Genomic DNA, 23,538 nt, shown 5'->3' on the forward strand with positions numbered 1-23,538 from the left:
ACCGTGATATTCAAGGGATTACTGTAATAACTAAGACCTCATAGAGACGCAGACTACAATAATTTCTGAATGATAATAAGCTTCTTTACATTTAACCCAACAAGTTCACACTGCCGCTTCAGCGGAGTTCCGAGCACAATTGCACAAAGAGGCGTATTTAAGTCAGGAGCCAAAATGTCGCTAGGATTTCATGCTGAGATACTATGGTATCTCTCGAGATTTATTTTTTGACTTCCGATCTGACCTGATTTTTTTTAAAAGATGGTTTGCCGATACTGATACCAGAATTTATTATCTAGAAAAAAATAATGTGACAAAATCCAAAAATGTTCTATACTCCCAAAATGGCCGTATCGGGCCTCAATACCCATACGGTGTATGGAATCCGGATATCACATACTCGAAGCGTTAAGATTTCTTCCTCATGGAAAAAATCATTCACTGACTTGACGCCAACACACGTGGCGCGAGTGGTTAGCGCGTCTCCCTTACAGTGGGGGACCTGGGTTCAAATACAGGTCAGTCCAACCAGTGTGGAGTTTACATGTTCTCCCCGGGCCTGTGGGTTTCCTCCAGGAACTCCGGTTTCCTCCCACATTCCAAAAATATGGATGGTAGGCTGATTAGACCAGTGTTTCTCAACCACAGGTGTGGCGCGGGAAATTGCAAGAAGTCATACAATGTAATATTCAGAGAGAAAAATTAATATGAATACAACGAGATTAAAATTGAACTATTACAAGGTTAAAATCAAAATATGATGAACATTATATAATAGATGATACTATTACAAGATTCAAATTGTTTAAGTTATTTTGTTGCTTCTTTTTCTCGAACACGAACTGGAAGTTCTACGGCAGGGGTCCCCAAACTTTTTCTTGTGAGGGCCACATAACTTTTCCCTTCTCTGATGGGGGGCCGGTGTCAGTTTGTAACAGAAAAAGTGTGACGATCGTAGGGGAGCTTAATATTTTTTTATTGTTTTCCAGAAAGCCACACATAACCAAATAACCCTTTCCAGGTTCTTTACAGAAAAAAAGTCAGGAAACATATAATAACACTATTAATGAAATAAATAATAACTAAATAACCCTCTCTGAGTTCTTCACAGAAAAAACTGGAAATAAATAACACTATTTATGAAATAAATAATAACTAAATAACTCTCTCTGGGTTCTTCATAGAAAAAAAAGCCATGGAACATTAACTTTCTGTTGTGCCATGCACAATCTTCTCCCTTTGCTCTGAAGTTTATGCACGACACCACAACCGTCATTACAGAATCCCACGTCAACATTTTGCAGCAGTGCTTGGTGGTGAATTTGGCAGTGGACTCGTAGCGGGGCGGTGAGACCCCTTTTTTCCAACTCCCGGTTCATGCGTCCCATTATTAGACCGCGAGTTTCGGCCACCATGCTAGGAGCCCCGTCAGTCGTGATGCTAGCTAGCTTTGACCAGTCCAGCTCCAACTTCTCCATGGTTTGGCACACTTTGTCAAAAATATCCTCTCCCGTTGTAGTCCCTTTGAGACTTTGGAGGGCTGCCAGATCCTCGCAAATCTCAAAGTTTGCGCTAACTCCACGAATAAAAATGAGCAGTTGCGCTGTGTCTTGCACGTCCGTGCTTTCATCCAGTGCTAATGAAAAAAAGTCAAATTATTTCGTCTTCTGCTGCAGCTGGGCATATACATTACTCCCGATTTCTTCAACGCGTCTGGTCATTGTACTCACCGACAGACTTACGGCATTAAATGCATCTTTCTTCTCGGGACACACCTCCTCCGCGACAGTATCCATACATTTCTTAACAAACTCTCCGTCAGTGAAAGGCTTACCGCTGCTTGCTATCAATTTAGCAACCCAAAAGCTGGCCGGAACGGATGCCTGGTTCTGCTGAGATAGTAGTCCACTTTTTCGCTTTGAGAGTTTGTCTGCTCGTATTTGGCCTTGCAATCTATCGTACTTGTCTTTGTGACGGGATTCATAGTGTCGGCAAAGATTGTATTCTTTGAATACCGCCACCGTCTCTTGACAAATGAGACAAACAGCCTTTTCTTTGCATTGAACAAAAAAATAATCGTTTGTCCACTCCAGGTTAAATACCCTGCATTCTGAATCAATTTTTCTCTCACCTAACTTTTTCGCCATTATTCCGTTCTCAAACAGGTTGCAGTTTTAATATGCTTGAATAGTCCGCGATGGTCACAGGGCTCCGCCCTCACCTGCGATCGTCCAGATGTCTCGGTAACACTGCTCGTGCATGCAACGGTGGACGTGCCCGCATGCATCCAAGGGAAACACTCTCCCCGCGCGTGTCACCAAAGAAGCAATGCGAAGCCCCGCTTCACTGGGATGATTTGTGGGCTCAGCAGGGGTGCAATGAACCAAACACAAGATTAAAATGTCCCAGTCTTCAAGGCCAAATAGGAAAAAAAATCCGATAGCGTCTCTGGTATTGTTCAGAGGGCCGGTCCAAATGTGCCGGCGGGCCGCATGGTGGTGTCTTTTGAGATTTTTTCAATGCAAAAATTTCGCCGCAGCTCAAAAAAGGTTGGGAAACACTGCATTAGACACTCTAAACTGCCCCGAGGTATGGGTGTGTGAGTGTGTATGGTTTTCTGTCTCCTTGTGCCCTGCGATCGGTTGGCCACCGATTCAGGGTGTCCGCCGCCTCTGGCCCAGAGTCAGCTGGGATAGGGTCCAGCACCCCCGCAACCCTAATGAGGATGAAGCGGTTCAGAAAATGAATGATTGAAAAAAAAGATGTGAGAAAAACCACACAAATGAGAGACAATGATCACAAAATTATTTTATAAGCCATTAAAATGAATAAACATGCATCTAAAATCTATTCGTGTTAAAGCACAGGTGCACAAGTGTCAGGAACCCAACGTTAGGCAACAGAGAGGACACGAACACATGCACACACATCAAATGCACATAAAACAACGTTACATTGAATTTTCAATATTTTTCATTAACAATTTATGATTTTTTTGGTATCTAATTTTTCACCCATTTTATTTATCGCCAATGCTTTTTGCCTGTTTGGGTTTGAGTTCCCCTTTGGCAGTGCTGGTTGGCGGACATTTGGGGTGGGGGGGGGGGGGGGGGTGGACAATCCAAAGACGATTACCTTTGACGATGTGCAGGGCACATATTCATATGTTTTATTCATTTTAAGACATGAATAAATCATTTCCCTATAATTTTCTCTCATTTTGTGTGTTTCCTCACATCTTTTATACAAAATTGGGACACTTTGACCAATTTTAAAGGGTTTAGTTGGAAGTTGTGTGAGGACCGTGGAACGAATTAGAGAATTTACATATTGTCAAGTCAACTTTGGAGAAGATATGCCTGCCCCTCCTCCAGGCCAACAGGGGGCAGAAAAGAAAACCCAAATCAAAGTCACCTCGCCTCATTTCCTGCCTAAGATCATAGGGCATGAGCCAGGATATAAAAATTCAGATTCAAGCCTTGAAAGTAGACAAGCAGAAAGGAGCAAGGAATACCCTTCAGACCCGATCACACGCAACTGGTAGGATAAAATAAGTACCACCTAGATGCCAGCTGATTGATGCTTAATTTGCTTCTCACAACCTTAAGTTGCATTCTTTGTATTTTCCCTTAACTTGGATTACTCTTATGACCTATCTCTGTAAAGTGAATATTTGTGTTTGATTTACTCAATCAGCTAATGTACCCATGCATTTCCACTCTATCATTTCAACGCTCTCCTCCTTTTCTGTAGTAAAGTCAAGATGTTATTAGTAAACTCAAGAGCAACACTTTGATCACCATAGTAACGTGAAACTTGAATGACGTCACATGCTTCCTTCTTCCCTTTCCCCTTTCTTTAAGGTTTTCAACCTAACCACTTCCTATCACCATAAACTTCAATAAAATTGTAAACTGGAAGGATTTGAGTTGTTCCTGCGTTGATAAGATCGGGGCCCCTTTTCAAGTTTGGGGCAAAATTTGAAGAAAAGTAGAGATAACTTGACACATATAAAGTACGGCTCTACTTACGAAATTTTCAAGTTACGAACAAAGTTCTGGAACCAATTACTTTCGTAAGTCGAGGTATGACTACATATAAAAATATAGAGTGGAAAAATAACATCATTTATCAGATAAGAAGAAAAATGTTACACTTACTTGACGAATAATTTTGGCTGCTTTGATATGTGAAAGCTGGTAATCCTGCACTGTCACAGTGATGACAGCAATCCCTGACTGACGATGCACAACAACAGTCTGCCGTCCTGTCACAAATGACAAAGAGATTGCTACATAAAAGCAATCAATACAGCTAATCATGTAGTGAGAGAAATGAAATTATAGCATTCAACTCCACTACGAACAACTGGAGAAACCAGATTTCGGTCTATCAACATGTCTGCTGCATTTGCCGGTGATATATGTCAAATCCATTTTAAGGTATTTTATTTTATTATCCTTTATCTTATTTTTGGGTCTTTTGCCGGGAAAACGCACCTTATGGAGAAGCATTACCAATTTCGTCATATGCAGCTGGGTATGATGACAATTAGGCTTTTGTCGAGTCAATGATGATGACAAAGCCTATGTCCGATTATTTAAATGCAAACTGCTGGCCTAAACTAGGTTAATGACTAAATATATAGGAAACACCACAATTATTGATTGATTGGATAAGGGACCGTACATATTAATGAACATATTTATATTCATGTTAATATATATATCAAAGTCAAAAAAGCCTTTATTGTCATTATACACAGAGGCGTATAACGAAATTGGTAAATATGTAAGATTGTAGCCGCTGGCGAATTTCCATCTTTAGTCCCTTATGTAGGTGATACAAGATAAACAATAACACACACTACACCAATACACGTAGCACAATTTTAGACAGCGTCGTGATCGCAATTTTGTTCGTCTAACAGCCAGGCTTTAAGATGATTGGTGAAGAGGTTCAGAGACGGGAGTTCCCGTATGTTATTTGGTATTAAGTTCCAGGTATGTGCGGCACGGACAGAGGTGCTTTAGATGAAAGCACTCTTTTTTAAGGGAACTACACAGTCACCTCTAGAACCAGCCCTTGTTGATGCGTTGGATTTTTTTTGTACAAAATCTTCCAGTGGTGGAGGGGCTTTGTGTTGGAAGATTTTGTAAACTAAGGTGGCATCTGCATATTTAACAGTATTGTTGCAGTTCAGGGATTTGTGTTTCTTTAATATCTGACAGTGGTCGTGTGTTTTTGTCTTTCTGTCCAACACTTTCAAAGCCTGCTTATAAATGGTTTCAATTGGTTTTAGTGTTGTTTTGCAGGCCGATGACCAACTTCTTAGGCAGTAAGTCATGTGTGATATGACCATTGTGTCAAAATATAATTTTGCTGACTCGTGTTAGATTGTTTGTAATTAATCTAAAATTAGAAAAATTTAATTTCATTTTATTCTGCATGTTTTTTTATCTGTCGTTTGAAGGCTAGTTGAGAGTCAAGAGTGATTCCTAGGTATTTAAATTCTTGTACTACATTGATTGTTTTTCCTTGGACAAATGTCTCGGGGTCGCTGTAATTTGTCGCTCTTTTTGAGAAGTACATACAGACAGTTTTAGATATGTTTAAATGTTGTTGAGATTTTTCAAGCCAGTTATTGACGCTAGTCATTGTATATGTGAGTTCCTGTGCAGCATGTTTTTTTGTCTTTAGCATGGAAATATAGGACGGTATTATCGCCATACATTTGACAGGTGAAGGACAGCAGCTTGGCAGATGATTTATGTGGAGACTGAAGAGCAATGGGCCTAGCACTGATCCCTGCGGTACCCCAAGACTGTTATTCCGCAAAGTAGATTTTGTGTTTTGTATCCTGACACACTGTGATCTTACAGATAAGTATGATTCAATCCAATTTAGCGTGCTTAGTGAGAAATTAAAATTAGACAGTTTAGTCAGCAGTATCTGGAGGTTGCTGGTGTCAAATGCCTTTTGAGATCAATAAAGACCACACCAATGATTTATTTATCTAGTTTTGATTTTATGTTTTCTAGAAGCAAACCGCCGTTTCATTAGAATAATGTTTTATAAAGCCGAATTGCAGCCTGTTCAGGGTGTATGGACTCCTGTTAATGTGATCCACAATTTGCTCCGCTACTATCACTTCCAAGACTTTTGAGACGACCGGAAAGATGCTTATTGGTCTGTAGTTGTTTCTAATTGGTGGTTCCCTGATTCGAGGACTGGTGTGATAACTGAGCACTTCCAGGGTTCAGAGAAGAGACTCTCGTTTATGGATTTGTTTACAAAAGTGGTTAATGGAGCTATGAGAGATTCTTTGTGGTATTTCAGAAATGTTACATCCATGTTAAACGCATCTTTTGCTTTGGAGCTTTTGAGGCCAGATATCGCTTTTTTAACTTGTGACTCCAAAACTATGTTAAGATTAAGAATGGGTTCATTGGTGTTTAGTGGTTGTGGTGGGTGATATTATATTTGAGGGGTGCTAGGTGTCCGTTCTTTAATGGAGTCTATAAAGTAATCATTTAAAGATGTGGCTACGTCCTTTGGGTCACGGATTGTTTTCTCCTTCCATTGTAGTTCCTTTATTTGTTTGTGCTTTGAAGTGTTCCCTGCCAGTTTTTAAATATTTTTCCGGCTCTCTTTTGTGTTCCCTTTCACAGTGTTAATTATGTTTATAAAGAAATTTGATTTTTTTCTGTTCTAATTTCTTTTATTACTTTGTTTCTTAGAGAAGTAAATGTCTGTCTGTCATTAATCCTTTTTGTTTTAAGTGATGTTTTGAGAGCATGGTCACTTTTTTTCATCAATGCCTGTATGTCTTCATTTAACGATGGGAGGTGATTCTATTTAGATGATTTTCTTTTAATTTTTTTTATGAATGTAGACACTGTCTTGGATAATGTTCATGAAAGTGTTGCTGCTGTCATTAGTATGGTTATGGTAGAGATAATTAAGCCAATTGATTTTGTTTAACACCTGTGTCAGATTTGGGATCTCGCTTTTTGGTGCTCTCATCTTCTCTGATGTTTTTTGGGTGCATGTATATCTGTTTTTAGGAAGCTTTATTAAGGTTGTGGTCCGATAGACCTGTAATCATATTGAACGTCTTTTGGATCCTGTCATACTTACTGGAAAAGAGCAGATCTATGTATCTATCTATTTAAAGTACAATGTTTACCATGTAGTTTCATCTGTTTGTTTTCATCCTCAATAAGTTGAAGGGTCATGGGGAAAATAGGCTCGAAACTAGCCAACTCCACTTTGGTTGATTCCCACAATATGCTCAGAGAGCTGAAATTGTCAAACTTCCGCCCTTGTTGATCAAAAGCTGCAAGGTCCAAGACTGAGTTGCGGTAATTTGAAACTGGTACCTTACACCAACACATAAAAAAAAAGAATCAAAACATAACACTTTCACAATACCATCATGTAGACCTGGGCGATATGACAAAAATTGTTATCACGATAAAAAAAATTCAGTCAATATCGATAATTATAAAGTCAGGTAACATAGTTGCTTTCATAATTGAATAATGAGGAATGTAATTTATTTACGTATTCACAGAAGTTTGAAGTTTCAAAATTGAAAGAAAAAAGATGTGATAGTTATCGTGATATGTAAAGAGAATGTAAAATAGGATTATTTTAAAAAAGTATTTTTGTTGTTCTGTTGTGCAATAAAGATAAGACAACTCCCTCCTTACATTATGAAAATTAAAGAATAAAAGCTGCAGAAATTTTGACAGGCGTCTTTATTTTCATAAATGTGCCTTCAAATCAATATGAAATAAATAAGATAATCAACTGAAGACATCACCTATCTACCTAGCAGACTATTTTCAGCCTCACAAATAGAATCAGTTCAAATCTAAATTAAATAAAAAAGTTTGATGAACTTATTAATTTTAACCCAAGTTAAAAAGTTTTAGATTTTGGCAACATTTTCAGAACATTTACATAAAATGGGGAAACACCTTGATATCAAGTAAGACAGGCTGTCCATAAATGAGTGAGACAGTGAGTTCAGGAAATTTTCAATAAGGCTGCTCTTTATGGTACTCGGCCGTTTGGTCGCCGGACTTTTAGTCGCCGGACGTTTGGTCGCCGGACGTTTGGTCGCCCGGAAGGTATTGCTAATTACCATTTAAAATTGTTGCTCAAATTCCCTAAATACAAACTGCAAATTATTATTTAGTCATACTTAATGCCCTATTAATTATTAGGCTAAAGAAAAGCTCCAAATTCCCCATGCTTTTATTGTGTTTTGTTGGAGAACTTGTTAAGACCCTGACTGACGTCCCTTCCTAAGGGGACAACTCATGTACATACAAACTCTTATACACTCACACGTCCGCTCAGTGAAACTGCTCAGGGCCATTGTTGGCTTTTATTGATGCATAGACCGTGTTGTTTTACCTTGTTTTGTCACCGGACTTTTGGTCGCCGGACGTTTGGTCGCCCGTTGTTTGGGTCCGGCGACCAAACGTCCGGTCACGGCTCTTTATGCATAGGTATTTACGAGGCATTAAAAAAAAAAGAGAGAGAAAGAAAACGCCGGGAAGAATTCACTTGGGTCTTTTAGTCGGTCAGCTCGTTGTTGTATGTCATCATTGCTCATTTTGGCCGTTTTAGTGTTTAAAACTATCTGATTTTTATCAAAAGTTTTTATTATCATTGTTGTTGTTGACAAAAATGATTGTTATCGTTTTATCGCCCAGCTCTCCCATCATAGCAATACTTAGGTCATTTAAAATCAATGAGGAGGAAATAATGTGTACCACGTTTTTGTTCAACTGCAGCAAGGGGCATGGCAATTCCAGCTGTGGGATGGTGTACACAGGAACCAGGGTGAGACGAGATGGAGCAGCACAAACAAATTCTAGAGATACACGCTCCACAGCAGGGTAAGGGTTGGTCACACTGGCCCTGTTACTGACCACCACCTCAAGGATCTGCAGAACAATGATAACTCATTATATAGCTCATACGTTAGGAGAATGGTTCAGCATGGACGATGCAGTTCTTTCAATGAAATAGGCACAATATTATAAACACAATACTTCTAGTGAATTTCAGAATGTTAGTGATGCCAAAACGATAAATTATACATTGTCAAAAATTCCTACCATACTAAATTCTAATAACACCATTATATTTTAAAAATAGATTGTACTCAACTCTACAAAGCTGATACGTCATAAATTAATAATACAGAACAGCCATTATTATGCTTAAACCAGCAAATGAGGGAAGGTATATAAAATATAAACACACAACATAAACAAGGTGCAATAAAACAGCTAATAAAAGTGAACAAACAAGCGAAGAAAAAAAATAACATTGCACAGTACAACTTTATTTTGTGAATACGGATGAAAACATTACCTGCTCTCCCAATGCCGTGCAGGTTGCTCTGACAAAGTGCTGGTCGTAATTACGGGACAATGGGCTGGTGAGAGTAAGGCTCACTAGTTCGTTATTTTCTGCGTTCAAGTCACAGAAAAATTTGGAGGGCTCCACAACCCAAGGCCGAGGCCCCCCCTCAAACAGCATGTCTTTAGAGGAACCCAGAGTCACTACAGCCACGGCTACAGGGTCAATTGCCTGCCAAATCACATAAGACAATTGTTCTAATAAATTACATCTCTGGTTGTTTTTCTTAATCCATTTTAAACCACCGGTCACAATAGTGATTAAAAACATCTATTTATGTTTTTAAATACTGTTATTATTGATCATTATAAAGGAGGCAACCAATTACACCTGGTTTGGATCTTGAAATGTCTGGGGGAAAACTTGGGATCAAATGGGTTATGACATGGATTGATACAAACAAACTATCAGTTATTAAACAAAGCAAAGTTAAACAAAAATGCAACGCGTGTGTGTCGAATCAAATATCTTGCGAACTGGGTATAATAACAAGGAAGAAAAAAAGTATTTCAGTCATTTTTAAACTTAACACATTAGGAAAATTCCCACCTTGTCACAACATGTCATACTATTGAATTTTATATTCCAATACAACAGAAGAATACTTGTCTAAAACAGACGAGCAAGCGTATAATGCATAATTAAAATGCATAGAGCCTGGGTGAAGCCCAAGTGTGGTGCATTTGAACAGTCACTGATCATCCCATTTCTTCCTTGATTGCAAGGGCAGACTGTGTGTATGAATGTGCAGGTGTGTACACGAGTAGCTTTGCTGCCGTGGAGGACAAAGGCTAATTGGCCTTTGAGGATGAAAAAGACACTCAAAACAATGGCTTCACGGAATGATTCCTACCCACCTAATTTAGCACCTGTAGATGCCTTGCAGCATTCAAGTAGAAAGAGTCAAAATTGCTTAAGTACAAAAACTGGCCACAAGTAATGGAAAGATTTAGGGCATTGAAAATAAATTAATTATAATACTCACAATGAGCGGAAGATAAGCTGCAATTGTGATCTTTGCACTGAGGTGAAAATTTACGTGGGTGTAGCTGACTGAAAGAGTGGTGTAACCTGGAGCCAAGGCTTTGGCTCTCACTCCACTGCAGTAGCCCTGGCCTGGAGCCAGTCGACCTGCAACATGGAAAAACAAGTGTTAGAGGAGACACCCAAACAGATACACTCATTTATCCTCCCAATTAAGGAACGTGCTAATTTCCTACAAACAAAATTAGCGTAGCCAATATCAGGAATTGGGGGAAGGGGTGTTAAAAAATGTAAATACATGTATGGAATCACAGGAGTGCTGAAACTAACAAATAAATGAACACAAAATAAATGTAGAGAAATAAATAACAAAAAATAAATAAATAAATGAAGTAAATAAATAAAAGGGCGTTCGTAAGTACAGAAAAATCATCAAATGGTTAGTTTTTTAGATCTGAGAAATACGGAGAAAGAAAAAGACGACTAGTGATTATTATAAGCAGGCATCAATAAATATGATGTATTTAATGTATTTTTTGTTATATGTACTTACAAAACTAAAAAAATAACACGATAAACATTCTAAACCAAAATTGTGCCTATATCCTTTAAAATGTAATTTATTAAGAACCTATTTCCTATCCAGATGGAAAAACTTTGCCCAGTGTAGCTTTTACTATCAATCCATAAGAAATTGGATGATCAATGGATGAAGACATCTGTTAGTTACTGTTACTTGATGGCAGATTTTGTGTGCGTGTGGCGATCAGCATAATCGGAATGCATTTGCAAACTTGCCCTGAAGCTGCTCAAAGATGCCTTGGCTTTCCTCATCAACCTGCAGGTCAAAATGGGAGCAGTCACTCAACATGACTTGCTTCATCTCATCCTCCAGTAGTCCAAATATCCTGAGTGGTAGTTCTAGAGTCGTGCCCACTCGTGCCTCCACTTGACAGGGAGCAAAGTCCATTGCCACAGGTTCAACAACATACACCTACAGAATTTATTCATTAAAAATCATGACTGGGTGCATTTACACGTGAAACACAAAATCTTTCCATACCTTCATCTCGCCGACGTGGAGTGCATTACGCATATCATGAGCAAAAATTATGCTGACACCAATGTCACTGGCTGTTGTCATAACGCCTTTGACAGTCACTGTGGCCACACCACTTGTGGAGGAAGACCAGCTGAAATTTCCACTGCCGCCCCTAGCCTATCCAACGCATTAAACAAAGTGTCACATACAGAGTGACACCTCTCAGTGATAGAGAAAACTCAAGTAAAGGGATAGGATTAAAGGATGAAAGGTAAATGCTCAATCATCAACCTGCTTACATTAGTGAACTATACCTTAATTGTGTACTGATATGCGCCGACCTTGGGTTGCCATGGGAATGTGAGAATACTTGGAGTAAGTACAATAGGGTTATAGATTTCGGCATCCTGTTCATTGTGGACTGGGATGGTGAGTGGGTGGACCCTACCTTTCTAAAAACAGAACATAGGACACAGGAAATGACTAATGAATCAATCGAATCTACTGAATTTAAGGGGGCACTAAAACAAGAGTACTGAAAACGACAATATCACAATACTTTCATGAACAATTCATAAAACCCAAAGATCCCACAATAGTATAAACATTGTAATGTATGGTTAGCATGGAAACCAGATGCATATTTTGAAAAAAATAAAGACATTTTTGTTGTTGCTTCAACAAGTGTGGAGTGAAGTGAAGTGAAGAAGGATCACAGTACCATTATATTATACACTGTTGAGGAAAGTTATATAGTTATTGACGTAGCTGTCCTCTAGAGCAGGGGTGTCAGACTCTTTTTTTTTTTTTGTTGCGGGACACTTCGTAGTTTCGTTTTCATCCGGAGGACCATTGTCTTCCAACGAGGCTCCCAAAATTAATCGATTGATAAATTTAGCTTTTCCGATCGTGCTGATCGATAGATCAATTTTAGACATTAAAATTAGTAAAAAATCTTCTCTCTGACCCTCCTAATATTCTCTTGTAGTGGATTTTTTTACATTTAATTACAATGTTTTAATCAAAAGAGGGCAAATATTAAATCCTTTGTTTTCATTTAAAAAGGAAAAAATAGTAAATATTGCATATTTAAAAATCAGTTTGTTTAGATTAGATAACTTTATTCATCCATATTCGGGAGATTTCACTGTCACAGTAGCAAGAGGGTGAGAATACAGACACAGCAAAATATATTTTAGACATAAATAAATAGGTAATAAATAAGTTAATAAATTTACAATGAAAAATAAAAGGGGAGGGAGGAAACATTCGAGATAAAATATTTAGATATTTGAAAAATTGGATTAAAATAAATGGATCAAAAGCCCTAAATATTCAGTTTGTTATAGATCTAAAACAAAGTTTATTCAAGTTTTTTTTTCTTGGTAATGGAAAAAAACCTGAGTAAAATAAAAATTTGGGATTGAGAAAAGGCAACTATTTATTTAAAAAGATTCATCGCTTATCTTCATTTGAATGTGATCAACAAACAGAATGTCAGCACTCATGATTTACTTTCTCTGGCCGCACAAAATGATATGGCAGGCCATATTTGGCCCCCGGGCCGCCACTTTGACACCTTTGCTCTAGAGGGACAGAGGGATGTGTGTGGGTGGGCGGGAAGGAGATGGGGGTTAGTTGGAGACTCACATCATCTGCAACAGCAGGTAGGGTAGCATGAATACCACTGAGGCCAGCTTTTATCGCTCTGACCCTATGATGAGTTCCATTGAGCGAAGACTTCAAAACGTCAAAGTATTCCAGAGGGAAAATTGTATCAATACGGATATTCTGCCCCAAAAAAGATGAATAGCAACAGCATCAGCATTGCTTTCGGAAGCATTGAATGACAACAGGACAACAGCAAAGAAGTGAGTTTCAATACTTGGTTTGTAGAAGAACCCATCATAACATGGGCTTTTGTGAAGGCGTGCACCAGGTCGAAGCCATTATGTATTTACGATCTTGCTAGTAGCAATGAAATTAAACAGATGTACCAAAACTAGAGCACTTCGATGTTACGTAACAGTTGTCAATAAAACCAGTCTGGAGTGAAATTAATTTTATCCATGCCGATACACCTGCTACGAACCACCTCATTTTTTTCTGATTCACGTAGGGGAAAGTGCAAAGTGTCACATTGCTACTCAACGACTTCTTTTATGGATAGGAACTTAAAATATCTATTCTTCATTTGATACATTCTCACTATGGTTAATGGTTACTCAGCAACAAATTTGCCGATCACTGACGTGACCTGTTGCACATACTTCATTACCACCATTTATTTATTTTGTGACATGTTTATCTTGTATTACAAAAATGTTTGCTGTGTGTGACTAATAGATTCTTTTATTGGAAATTCACATGTACCTGTGTGATCAAAGTGATCATTTTAGTAGCATTTACTTACATCAGACAGGAAAAGTTTGTGGCCAGATTTATCAAAGATTTCAATCAGGATATCATATTCTCGACCCGTTTCCAGAACCCAACTGTCTCCTGGGTGAATTTTAAAACCTGAACCAAATACAAATATTTAAAAATGAAATGAAAAAAATTACACACAAAATATATTGTCTTTGTAAAATGTAAAGGGGGTTCCGAAACTAACCTAGGTAGCCAGCTTCCACCACAAAGAGAGTGCTGTTGGGAAGGCGAAACACTCCTTGCATTCGAAGACCTAAATAATACATGTAAGGAAAAGTATACCTGATGCTATACTTGGACCAAGACTGTCCGAGACTCTCATAGAAGGCGATGAAAAAGGAACTGCATGAAAGTATTTAAAACAACTTATGAATACTTTAGTCTACTTGATGTCTTCTCAATTAGTATTTACATTTCCCGTGTCCATTATATTATTTTGAAATTGTCCTAGGTCTCTTTGACATTCCAGTGACTTCCTACTGGAGCCTCACAACAGCAACTCTCTTTTGACCGCCGTTTGTTGTCACGGAGTTCTTCATTTAAAATTATTAGTGTGAATAAAATGAATAACCAGGCCCTAAAACTTGTCAGGAAAAACAGAAGATAAGCAAGTGGCGTGCGGTTGAATGATATTGCAAGGTAATACAGGCCGGCCGAAACACACGTACTAGCGTCGTTACACTATTGAAGCAGAAGGAAGTATTAAAAGCAACGATTCCTTGGCATGGCCTCTCTGTACTGAATGACAAGATGCAGAGACTGTTTCTCCTTTGGAGTTCTATTTAATGGGAAGTTGTTGTGAATTCATGCTTTGAAGTTGTTTAAATGTGTGTTTATGTGCATGGGTTCCTGTGCTAACGATAGCTTGCTCCTTACACTGCACTGTACTCCTCTATGAATAGAAAAAGTTTTTGCATGCCCATTCATTTTAAGACATTAATACAGTTTCATTTTTTCTCATATTTGTGGTTTCCTCACACCTTTCATACAAAATTGGGAAAGGGTTTAGTTGGAAGTTTTTTTGAGGACCGTAAAATGAATTAGAGAATTCCCATATAAAGTCTTTTTTTCCAACCAGTTAATTTCGTAAGTAGAGGTACGAGTGGGTGCTACATGTGCTTTGTCATCTATCCTCCCCTTGGCTTTCAGGACACTTATGTTTGACTTAATCTGTGTCACTCTCCGCCTTTCTTTCTATCCCTGTCAAATACTTTTCCATGGTGTTTTGCTGTGGCGATTCCTGAGTGTAAAAGCCAAAAGTTAGTTACTCAATGTCGCTGACTTCTAGTACACTGTACTACAAACTACGGCCCGCGGGCCGGATACGGCCCGCCGGCACATTAGGACCGGCCCTCTGAACAATACCAGAGACGCTATCGGATGTTATTTTTTTTTATTTTTTATTTTTTATGCAGCCCACCGGCACATTTGGACCGGCCCTCTGAACAATACCAGAGACACTATCTGATTTTTTTTCCTATTTGGCCTTGAAGACTGGGACGTTTTAATCTTGTGTTTGGTTCATTGCACCCCTGCTGAGCCCACAAATCATCCCAGTGAAGCGGGGCTTCGCATTGCTTCTTTGGTGACACGCGCGGGGAGAGTGTTTCCCTTTGATGCAGGCGGGCACGTCCACCGTTGCATGCACGAGCAGTGTTACCGAGACATCTGGATGATCGCAGGTGAGGGCTTAGCCCTGGGACCATCGCTGATTATTCAAGCATATAAAAACTGCAACCTGTTTGAGAACGGAATAATGGCGAAAAAGTTAGGTGAGAGAAAAATTGATTCAGAATGCAGGGTATTTAACCTGGAGTGGACAAACGATTATTTTTTTGTTCAATGCAAAGAAAAGGCTGTCTCATTTGTCAAGAGACGGTGGCGGTATTCAAAGAATACAATCTTTGCCGACACTATGAATCCCGTCACAAAGACAAGTACGATAGCTTGCAAGGCCAAATACGAGCAGACAAACTCTCAAAGCGAAAAAGTGGACTACTATCTCAGCAGAACCAGGCATCCGTTCGGGCCAGCTTTTGGGTTGCTAAATTGATAGCAAGCAGCGGTAAGCCTTTCACTGACGGAGAGTTTGTTAAGAAATGTATGGATACTGTCGCGGAGGAGGTGTGTCACGAGAAGAAAGATGCATTTAATGCCGTAAGTCAGTCGGTGAGTACAATGACCAGACGCGTTGAAGAAATCGGGAGTAATGTATATGCCCAGCTGCAGCAGAAGACGAAATAATTTGACTTTTTTTCATTAGCACTGGATGAAAGCATGGACGTGCAAGACACAGCGCAACTGCTCATTTTTATTCGTGGAGTTAGCGCAAACTTTGAGATTTGCGAGGATCTGGCAGCCCTCCAAAGTCTCAAAGGGACTACAACGGGAGAGGATATTTTTGACAAAGTGTGCCAAACCATGGAGAAGTTGGACCTGGACTGGTCAAAGCTAGCCATCAGAGAAGGGAAAAGTTATGTGGCCCTCACAGGAAAAAGTTTGGGGACCCCTGTAGTACAGCAATAGCCAGATGCTCCTGGGCATCGCTTTGCGCGCCCACAAGGGGGGTGCCACCCACTATTTGAGAAGCATTGCTATGCGTTGATGTTCAAAAAGAATAAACTAATTTCATGATGAACTGCTTCGGTTTTATAGCATAGTAATGCAATGCATCAGAAAACTACTTAAAATAGATAGCAGGAGCTGATCCGGAGGGGGACCCAAGACCGGGTTCTTTGTGCTTGGCCTGTGGGATTTCCGTATGTGTTATTACATTTTCAGTATGAGGAATATTTCACCAATCCTTTCATTCATTCATTTTCCAAACCGCTTACAAGGGTCGAGGGATTTCACCAATCCGTGTTAGTTAATTTCGTTTTCACTCATTATATTCTCAATTAACGTTCATTTGAACGCATGCAATTTCAGAGTAACACGAGGATGAATGTTATGGTTACCTGACCATTTTTTCTTTTTAATTAAAAAATACCTTCAACATGACATCAACAAAATAGGTCTCCTTTTATCATTAGTCTGTGCAAATTTATAACCAATAGCAAACAACACAAATGAGTCAGTTTACCAATGCAGAATGAACACCCATAGGTATGATACTCCTTGCTGTCCGTCACTTTAGTTGAACAAAAATTTTCAGACATTAAACAACTTTTTTTATATTTATGTCCGAGTTGATAATTAAGTTTAGACTTAAAGCAAATGCTACGCCTAGAGGTCCACCTCTTGGAAGAACGCATGCAGACTTGACGTAATCCTCTCGCCATAGCTCCTTCCCATTCTCTTTCAAAGACATCAATTCAGGCACTTAAAGTTTTACTTATTACTTCCAATTCTTAGAACTAAGTAACTTCAAATTCTATAGTCCACAACAACACTTTCGCTTAAAAAAAGCAATACAAATTGACAAAAGAGCACTCCAAGCATCAAGGGGGAAATGGGTACGTGCTCCAGCATCCAATGACAACCCTACTTCACTTCCCTGCTCATTCATTTTTGACCTCCTACACACTATTACAACTCTACTAGAAGCTATCTCAGGCTACTGGTGTTATAGCAGAAATAGCTTAAACCGTGCATTGCAATAACACAAGTGAGGCTAAACAGAACAGGCGTCTATAGTTCAGGGCATTATTAGGATTAAAACAGAGTGGAGGCCAAAGCATTTTAGAAGGATACTTTTATGGTTGAGCACGACATTAATGTGTCCCAGTTGAATAGCTGTGACCGTGGAGGTTTTATGATCCAGACGTGCGACAGCCACGTCTGGATCTCCGTTTGGGTCGACCACGCCGTTCTGAAGGTGTAGTTCGTAATGATCACATGGCATTGATAGCTCTTGAAAAAGGTGAAGCAAAAGTGACAAAAACTGTGGAAATTCACCTGACATTCAAAAGGAAGCTTCACTCAACAGTCTTACCCGTTATTGAGCCCTGTCTTATCTTCAGGACTTGGTATCGAATTGATGTTCCAGCCAACAGGTAGATATCATAAGCAGGGCTCAGCAAAATGTTCTCTAAAATCAGCAGTTTCACCTCAGCTGCATCGACTCCCTGCAGCAGATATCACAGTTAAGTAACTGCCTCATTTTCAGGAGCAAAACAAACAAGATTGTTCGCCGAAAGCCAAGGCTCCATCCAGACTGCCCAAATGGGGGCAATCTGTCCTTAAAACTTAACTCTGGGCCAGTACATTTTTCTTCCACTGGCGCCTGAGGGATTGGTAAAGTTGTTGATATTTAAATGTATTTTTTTTCTTTAAGTTTTGCCTAACTTCTGCTTTGCAATCCCACTGATGGGTGACATTGCACAAATGACCTATTCAATTATTTATGTAGTATGTATAATGGTGAAAATGAGTGGAATTAGGAAAATTTACTTAGCAAGCTTGAAAGGTCACCAAAAGCATCAAGGTAAGGCATTTATGTGTGTTGTAGTTTTGACTTTACATTTGCGTTCTAAGAGGATGAGAAGTATGTACACTGTTATTTATTTTATGTATTGGGACTCAATGTCAAAAACAGTCTTTTTAAAGATATCATGTCTCCATTGGCTTGCTGACGATAGAAAAAAATGAATGTCATGACCACTATTTGACATTCAAGCAGGCAAATCAAAACAACATGTACTATGAGCTTTTAAAATTGAATGTCATTGACAAATACCACTACTACTTTCAAAAAGGTATGAATTTCCACACTATCAATCTGTCTTACTATTTGTCACATTTACAGTAATTCCTCGAATATCGCGGTTAATGTAGACCGGTCATAGCCGTGATAATCGAAAAGTTGCCCTTTTTCCCTTCAGTGCAGAATCCTAGTAGCAAGAGTGGCTGCCACTTACGAGTTTCAGCATGGATTTTCACATTATGAACTTTTTAAAAAAGAAAATAATTCTTCAGTGCGGAGTCCTAGAAGCAAGCGGAAGACAAGGGAGTGGCTTACGCTTGCGAGTTTCCGCGTGGATTTTTACATTTATATGGACTTAAAAAATAAATAATTAATAGCAGGGAAAAAATCGTGGAGAAGTGAATTTGCGATAAGTGAAGTTGCGATAATCGAGGGAAGACGTTAAATGGCATCTTTTCTCAATATTATAGAAAGTGTTAACTTCCAGTTAACTTTTGTGATTGTTTTATAGTGGCAATGAACTTCTGAAAGTACAATTCGGGTAAGGATAAGCGATTATGTCACCTTGCTATTTTTAGATCCCTACATCACTGGAGGTTTGTGGTCACACAAAAGCCACAATTTAAATTCTGCTCGTTTTCTAATAGCAGGGAATCCTGGAGGCGGTCCCAGAGTCAGGCAATTTGAATATTTGTGCTGGAAAAGTATTTCTATCTTACATGATACAGTGATTCCTGGATTTTGGCCTTTATTGTAGCATGTCCTGTTTTCAGGCCTGATACCAAAATGATATTGCCCTGTTTGCCAACACGCTCCATTTCGGATATGTATTCAGGAGGTGTGTATGTGGACTCAGAAAACTTCAGAAACCTTGAAGACAGAGGACAGGGCAATGTTAATTTTATGGTTGTCTGCATTTCACTCATTGAAGTAAAACGTAAAATTGAAAGCATCAGTGGTGCTTTGAGAAACGAGTTTAATTGTACTAGTGCTTGAATCCAAATCAACTTTCTGCTTTGAAATGAATGAAAATGAGTCTGTTGCATTCTCACTGCAACAAATACCTCAAATCTTTGTAGCTTTTTCCATTAAAAATAAAACAGAATAGTACCCTATAGTAACACAAAGTCATAATTGTTCTCCAAATATTCCGCAAAATGAGAAACCATGAGCACAAAACAACTATATTGCTCCTTTCCTTTCTTTCCGCCAACTGACAAATTTTAACGTCGAATTTTGTTTTATATTATATCAGTCAAGAGACATCTCATATTTCAAAATATATTGCAGATACAATTCTCAAGGCACCACTGTATTATGTATATAGGAAATAAACTATAATGAATGGTTAAATTGTGTGGGTGCTTTGCTTTAGAGATGATTCAGATAGAAAAGGAAGATCTACCGTAATGAATTATATGAATCAGGGAATCCGTTTACATCCACATCTTTCACTAAACTCCAGTCAAAAACCAGACCTGCAAGAGTGCTGAAGGTGTTTCCTGTGAAGGGAGAGAAAATGCTGGAGTCAAGCTTGACTACAGTCAGACATCTACTTACGAATGCCTCTAGGTACGAAATTTTCAGGTTACGAAATTTTAAATATGCAAATGAGTGACTCGAGATACGAAAAAGATCGAAGTTACGAAATCCCCCAAAAAGTAAATGCATTTCCTTACCTTATCCGTTATTTTACTTTGAAAATATTGTCGTGGATGCATTGATTCTCACTTTAGAACATCGCTACCCTCTACTGGGCTTTCATTTCATCGTTCTTGTTCCATCTCATATAATGACAATAAACGCATTCAATTCAATTCAATTGGCTGTCTCACAACAACCACTATCCATGTTTCGAGATTCTCTCTTACATACCTGTCCACCTCAGCTAAATGCTCCCCTTACTCATGATTGCAATTCCTCTTATTAAGCGATTAAAGAGCCGAACAAATGCAATGCGGCACATATTTTCACACACACACACACGCACACTTAGGGAACACGTAAAAATCTAAAATGTATAACTACAAAGTGGACAGCTTTTGGTCATGGTAGAACGGGCTCTTGCCGCTATCTGGCGAACAAACGCGGGTATCACATCGCCCGCTATAATGGCCGCAGAGGGAACTATTTCAGCGGCGCAGGGCACATTTTCATGTTTTCTTTATTTTAAGACATTGATAAATAATTTCCTTATAATTTTCTCTCATTTTTGTGTGTTTCCCATGTTTAACATATGGCTAAATATAATGGAAGTTGAGCACATTTGGCTGAAAGCTCGTCACAGCTCAACTAGCTTTTTTGAAACCAAAAGACATTTTCTAACAGGATCGGCTATATTCATCTAACCAACTCAAAATAATGAATCTGAAGCCCAGTCAGCCAACATAAAACATGATGCACTAGAGACTTAATCAGAAAGCACCAGACTGTAGCCACAGGTCATTCAGGGCATATTTGTTTTCTTAAATTTAAACAGCCGAGAAAAATGAGCGTTTGTGTGGGTTTGGCGGGGGGCGGGTCAAAAACACCAAAGGGGATACAATAGTGTTTTGATAAATCGTTAAAATTGCAAATAAGCAATTATGAGTTTGATGAACACACAGATGAGAACTGTATATGAATGTTCTTCAGGGCCAGGCTGGAATTGCTTGATTATTGGATTATTTGACAAAGCCCTGGCAGGCTATAATGAAAGTCATCTTATCTCATATGTACCTTCGGAATCCAGTGCATTAATTTTGAGCGCAAGAGGAGAATCCTCCAGATGCAGCTCTCTGGTGGTGGACACAATGGTGACGCCAGAGATCACGTCGACAATTGCATCACAGCGAAGTACCTGTCCGGTCACTGTAAAAGGAGGAGGGCAACACATTTTGTAAACACAGTTCAATAATAAAAGCACATATTGCATACAGTGTGGCTGTAATTTGATAAAAAGCTAGATATGTGCCGTATTTTACAGACTATAAGTCACACTTTTTCTCCATAGTTTTGGCTGGATCTGTGACCAATACTCAACTGCAACTTTTTTTTTGCTCCCTGACCCTAGACAGACTATTATGTTGTTTCTTTAGGCTATAATTATCTGAAAAACGTACGTTAACAGATGACTATTCTCCATTTTGGCGGCCCAGCAGGTGAGTGGTTAGCATAAAGGTGGGCAAACTAGGGTCCACGGGCCAGATCCGGCCCGTTGTTTTTTAAATCCGGCCCGCGGAAGATTGGTACAGATTTAAGGTTTGATGTAAATGATTGCATTCATTTCATTTCGGATTGTAATGACGACATTTCAATACCAGGTGGAATGTATGCGCACTGCACTGACTTGAGAGCGTCATTTCCAGTTACCGCTCTTCTTCTATTGGTCAGATCAGAACCCATCCGGGGCAATGTCAAAGAAAAGAAAAGTCGACAGTGAGTGTTTAACAAAGAATGGACGCCTAAATACTTTTTTACTGAAATCCGGTCCGGGGCTGTATGTCTTATTTGCCAAGAAACCGTTGCGGTTTTAAAAGAATACAACATCAGCCATCACTTTTCCACCAAGCATTCTAATTACAACAGCAACCTTTCAACAGAAGAACGTGCGGCTACCTCAGACAGGTTGGTTGCTACATTGCAGACTCAACAAAACATTCTTGGTAGAAATACCAAGCAACTTTCATCTAAAGAGCAAGCACGAAGAGAAGTTATTTACTGGCATTCAAACTAGCAAAAGCCAGCAAGCCTTTCTCCGAAGTGGAGTTTCTTAAAGAGTGCATGGTCAGTGACTCGTCGAGCCGAGGAGATGAGTAGGAGACAACTTTGGAAAGCGGGAGGGTAGACACATTCTCCAACTTTTTCATTGTTCCCGTCCCCCCCCTCTGCAGATGCGGTTAAAAATCTCATTCTTGCTGTCTCGGAATGCTCTCTGATGTTCGATTTTAATTAAGTGTCGACAGTGGTTCTGACATTCTGGGCCGAAACCATCATATCTGAATTTGGGATCGCGTGGAGATCGAACCAAGAATCTGACGTCAGCTATTTCCCCATTGAAGAAAAAGAGATAATCGACTCCCCGCTGTCCGGAAAAAAGAGACGAATCCCACCGGACACAGAAGGCATCTGAGCCGTAAGGCACTGGTTAAAATTAATTTGTAAAAAACAATTCAGCATAAGATCCCGTCCCTTCGTGAAAAAGTCGAAAGAGACGCTCCATTCGTCTGAGAAAAGTTGTGTATACCGTTGAGAAGTACGTAAGTCAAAGAAAAAATAGATACGTAAGGTATGCAACAGATTTAAACTTAGTGGGTCTATCTCCAGAAAAAGTTGTACTTTTTCAGTTGACCCACTAAGTGGCATCCAAGAGGTTGGCTGCGTGACACCAGTCAAACCAGAGAGCGGGAGGATCAGAAAACCTCCCCCACGTAGGGTCTTCGAGAATTGAGTATAAATATAGAGAAAAAGTATAGTTATACCGTGTCAAGAGAATGAAACAGCTCAATATAAGAAAAATAGAATAATAACTGTGAAAGCATGCAAGTAATCTTCACAGGAAGAATTATAAACCGAAAGGACGTTGTGACACGCTCATAAATCACGTTTGTAGACGAGAGGACAAAAAGAAAAAAAAGGAGGACAACTCTATCCTTCTTTGATGGCATTTCAAGGACCTTGCTCTAACCCACCACCATGGGCACCACCACCAAGTCAGATGTATCCCATGGTTGAAGTGGCAAACCCACACTTCCAAGTGAACGGAGATCACGATCAAACCATTCTCGTCCACCATCCATGGACCGAGTCCGAATGCACCAAATCAAGCAAGGGACTGGGAGACCCAATAAAGAACCCAACTGAATGGTCCAATAATTTTGAACAGCAGAGACAAAGTTTCCACCTGAATGGAGCTGAGACAAGAAGAGCGTTCACCATGAGTCTGGGACACAACTGGGCCAGAGTGAGAGGTAATTTCGACGAAAGGGACAACCAAGGAAGAGTCCACCCCAAC

At 39.3% G+C, this 23,538-nt stretch overlaps 1 protein-coding gene across 3 annotated transcripts in view; it reads right to left on the minus strand.

Annotated features, from left to right (window-relative positions):
- Positions 1-23,538, minus strand: part of nup210 (nucleoporin 210) — a 70,178-nt gene that overhangs the window by 38,271 nt on the left and 8,369 nt on the right. For all 3 annotated transcript variants that reach the window (XM_077608386.1, XM_077608378.1, XM_077608394.1), the window contains exons 3-18: positions 21,264-21,395; positions 19,951-20,047; positions 19,265-19,415; positions 17,835-17,967; positions 17,594-17,752; positions 14,085-14,153; positions 13,884-13,990; positions 13,121-13,261; positions 11,785-11,922; positions 11,492-11,647; positions 11,227-11,422; positions 10,430-10,575; positions 9,397-9,615; positions 8,790-8,963; positions 7,190-7,382; positions 4,161-4,267 (exon numbers count right to left, since the gene is read on the minus strand). In XM_077608386.1, coding sequence (XP_077464512.1) covers positions 4,161-4,267; positions 7,190-7,382; positions 8,790-8,963; positions 9,397-9,615; positions 10,430-10,575; positions 11,227-11,422; positions 11,492-11,647; positions 11,785-11,922; positions 13,121-13,261; positions 13,884-13,990; positions 14,085-14,153; positions 17,594-17,752; positions 17,835-17,967; positions 19,265-19,415; positions 19,951-20,047; positions 21,264-21,395 — 2,318 coding nt within the window. The remainder of the gene's footprint in view (positions 1-4,160; positions 4,268-7,189; positions 7,383-8,789; positions 8,964-9,396; positions 9,616-10,429; positions 10,576-11,226; positions 11,423-11,491; positions 11,648-11,784; positions 11,923-13,120; positions 13,262-13,883; positions 13,991-14,084; positions 14,154-17,593; positions 17,753-17,834; positions 17,968-19,264; positions 19,416-19,950; positions 20,048-21,263; positions 21,396-23,538) is intronic.

This window comes from Stigmatopora argus, chromosome 1, assembly GCF_051989625.1.
Source record: "Stigmatopora argus isolate UIUO_Sarg chromosome 1, RoL_Sarg_1.0, whole genome shotgun sequence".
Classification (NCBI taxonomy): domain Eukaryota; kingdom Metazoa; phylum Chordata; class Actinopteri; order Syngnathiformes; family Syngnathidae; genus Stigmatopora; species Stigmatopora argus.